The 3,770-nt window shown below is 40.0% G+C and overlaps 1 protein-coding gene across 1 annotated transcript in view; it reads right to left on the reverse strand.

Annotated features, from left to right (window-relative positions):
* Window positions 1-3,770, reverse strand: part of fasn (fatty acid synthase) — a 71,500-nt gene that overhangs the window by 44,838 nt on the left and 22,892 nt on the right. Inside the window, exons 12-14 of the mRNA XM_014025794.1 lie at window positions 2,406-2,500; window positions 637-771; window positions 315-518 (exon numbers count right to left, since the gene is read on the reverse strand). Of these exons, the coding sequence (XP_013881248.1) occupies window positions 315-518; window positions 637-771; window positions 2,406-2,500 (434 nt within the window). The remainder of the gene's footprint in view (window positions 1-314; window positions 519-636; window positions 772-2,405; window positions 2,501-3,770) is intronic.

A 3,770-nucleotide genomic window follows, 5' to 3' on the forward strand; every position in this document is an offset into this window, starting at 1 on the left:
GTCACCAGGCAATATTATCGTTTATCGCAATAAATTTTGAGACAATTAATCGCCCAGCAAAATTTGTTATCGTGACAGGCCTAGTTATAACCAAGTTATTATGAATTGTAATTATGGATGATTCTATAGATGTTAGAGGGGTGGGTGTAAAAAATAAGTTTATACTTCTACCCACTACTTTGAATGTGTAAATATTACATTACGTTTAATAAAGTCAAAGTTCAACATGCACTACTCAAGTAGTTCCCAGCTGGAACACAGAAACAGACTCCAGATATCTGATGGTCCTTCAACAAACTTTATGATAAAAATACCTGCAGCAGAGCATGAGGTGCTATCTCCACCACCACAGCGTTCTCAGGTACCAGATTGAGGGCCTCTTGAAACAGAACCGGGCTCAGCAGGTTGTTGACGTGGTAGTCAGCTGAACTGTACATAGCCAGAGGACTGTCCCACTCAGACTGAGGTATGCTGGTGCTCACCCAGCGAGACGACCGCTGCCGAGGTTCTTTGATCACCTGCACATTACAACATACATCAACCTTTAACACCAGACATATACCACCAACACAACAGATCCCACGGTCTGTCACCACAAAATACAACCAACAGCTTCACTGCTGGAATGCACCCTACCTTCTTTAGAGCAGACAGCAAGTTGGGAGCGATGGAGGCCATGTAGTAGGAGTGAAAGGCTACACCGGCACTACGAACCTCCTTCGCAAACACTCCTTGTTCTTTCAGCTCCAACACAAACGCACTGACTGCCTCCTAAACACATCAGTGAAATAAAAACAAGAGTGCAGTTTGTATCCCACCTGTACAGACGGACATTGTTCTGGTGCATTTTAAAAACCTTGGGACATCTTTTATGTTGTTGAGGTAAGTGGTCTGAACTTATATAGTGCTCTATCAAGTCCAATGACTCAAAGTGCTGTGCATTAGTCATTCACACACACATTCACACTGATGGCAGTAAGCTACAATGTAGCCACAGCTGCCCTGGAGCACACTGACAGAGGTGGGTAGTATGTAAATGTAGAAACAGGGTTAAGCTTGACTTAAGTTCAAAATAACTGAATGACTATTATTAAACAGGACAATGTTCAAATTATGGTCTGTGTGTGAACTACATGCTAAGTGCTTTATTTATAATCCTTTTTACGTTTTTTTGTTTTATATTCAAATATATTGCTAAAATACAACCAACTATTGCAAAAATCACATTTTATCCTATTCTTTTAGCACATTAAGACCTGCTGCAGCTTATGTGTACTTAAACAGTAGCTCATAAAGGTTAATTAAATAAACTCAGTCTTTAGGAAACTTGGAGCTTAAATCAAAACAAATTGCTGTCTGATAGAAACACCATATCTAAACATTTTTGAAGGGGTTTATGTGTTTTATAGTCTTTTACATGGTTGATGGTTTTACTTGACAGTTATTAGTATAATTCTGTGGTTATTTACGGTGGCAGCTATCTGTAGCACTTCTTTTGCAGCCTGGGTTAACTTCTTAAATGAGCATCCAACAGTTTTTGCAGGAATAGTTGTCGTTTAATATAAATCTGATGAAAATTTTAATGGTATAGAAAATAGCATTCCCACTAATCTTTGTAGTTTGAAGATGACAGTAAGCTACTTTAGTCAGATTAGCCATCAGCTCATTAACTGGTCAGAATTAAACTCTATTCTGTCAAACTCAAGTGGCTCATTGACCCATAATCTTAATAAAGCCAGAAGAAAAGCAACTCAAACTTCAGATTTCACAATAAAATACTTAGATGTGGATTTTTGCTTCGGATGGTTTTGTTTCACACAGTTCTCACAGTGAACACACTTTGTGTTTCAACAGAGTCTAAATTCAGTTGCAACACCTTTTGTAAGCAACACCATGTTGCTTAATGGATGAGTTTGTGTAACTCTTTCATATGCCAGCACAGCTTTCATTCACTCCTATTAATCCCGTCACTTTCCAGCTTGAATTTCTCTCTACGGGATTAAAAAGACACTGTCAGCAAAATAAGAACAAGCACAGAAACTGAAAAGTGCAGAGCTGTCAAACAGGTCCACCGTTATCAGACTGTCTGTTTTTAGATTAGATTCAGTGACGATTCTTCACCAGCTGCAGTGCTGTCACATCTCTGATGGCATCTGATAATAATGCTCTCACTGTCCTTTCAGAGACACCATTCTCCAGTTTCCTCTGACACGTGGGTTTAAATGCCAGAACACCCAGGTTGTTGATATTTAGTGATATGACAGAAATGCCAAGCAGAAAACTAAAAGGATTTGAAAATGTGTTTAAACTATGGTACAGAGCTCATGGAAGCCTCGTCAGAGCTGAAGGGCACTAGAAGAGCTGCACCAGCAGAAACCACAGTCAGAAAGTTGTTTGTGTCTAACCTGAGGACCTGAGACAGTGACTGTGTCTTCAGCATTGTGGCAGGCCGGGACCACTCCCTGAGGACACTGAGCAATGCACTCCTCCCAGGTCAACCCTGGAAAACAGAACAGGTGTCATCAATAACACAACTTAATCCAAACGTCATTATTAAACCAGAGTTTAGCTCTTTATATCTGTCAGACTTTATCATCTTAAAGATGGTCTAAAGCAGGGGTATTCAATTAAAATTTAAAGAGGTCCAGTCAGAGAACATTTTATGAGACCAAGGTCCAGAAGATCAAAATGTCAAACTGATATATGTGTGTGCRTTTGTGTGTAGCTATTGTTGTATCAACATYTGCAWRCATTGAAATGAATTCACTCTTATTCAAAAACTTACAATATTTATTGTCACGAAACACAAAGTTGAACATGTACGTCTGATTTCTGGTGTTCTCATTTACTGAGCAAATGTAGGATAAAGTGTCAAAATAAGAACTTGGGCAAAAGGACAACTGTAAATGTTCACAAGTGACTAACCAGTCATAAAAAAATGGAGGAAAAGGTTGATTTACATTTTTGTGTTTAACACCTGGACTGAACTGTCTCAAAAATATTTTAAGAATTTAAATCTGAACACATTTAATAATAGAACATTTTTATGCAATCCCTTATTTATTTTGTGCTCAGTGAGAGAAGTGAGCTCTTGCTCGTCCTGCCAGAATTTTAAACCTGGGCTTGAATGGAGTCAGAGCCATTCTCATGCATGTGTGGAGGTGCTCAYTGGTCAGCCTGGAACGGTTTTTGTTTTTTATTATGTTCACTGTGGAGAAAGCTGCTTCACAGTTGTGAGTGGAGCCAAACATTGTCAAGATCTGCAAGGCTACTTGCTTCAGACCTGGGAAAGCAGAATCAGGAACCATCTGGAGCCAGATCAGTCCTGACAAACTGCTCCTTCAGGGCCAAATCTGCTTGGAGATCAACTGCATCTGTAAATGCGCAGCATTTGTCCATTTGAGGTGCTTTCAATTTTTGAATTTCTCTGGGTAATTTTTCTCAAGCTCTCATTCGTCCTCGCTTTGCTTGGCGGTATCACGTGGTATAGCGAAACTCGTAGGTAATTGGTCTGTGGGTTTCCTTTGACATTTGATCACCTACCTACTGTAAAAGCTGCGCCGGTAAACCAGAAACGGATCCACGCACAGAATTTGAGTGACCACAAGATTAATCACCAAACAGATTTATTAACAAGGGAATACTAAAAATGACACGAAACAACAAGGTGTGGAAGTTTCGTCCTTTTTTCCCCTCTAACGCAGAGGGGCGAGCAGCGGAGGGGCTGTGTGGCATGTGTGTGTGTGTGTGTGTGTGTGTGTGTGTGTGTG

This window comes from Austrofundulus limnaeus, unplaced genomic scaffold, assembly GCF_001266775.1.
Source record: "Austrofundulus limnaeus strain Quisiro unplaced genomic scaffold, Austrofundulus_limnaeus-1.0 Scaffold500, whole genome shotgun sequence".
Lineage (NCBI taxonomy): Eukaryota > Metazoa > Chordata > Actinopteri > Cyprinodontiformes > Rivulidae > Austrofundulus > Austrofundulus limnaeus.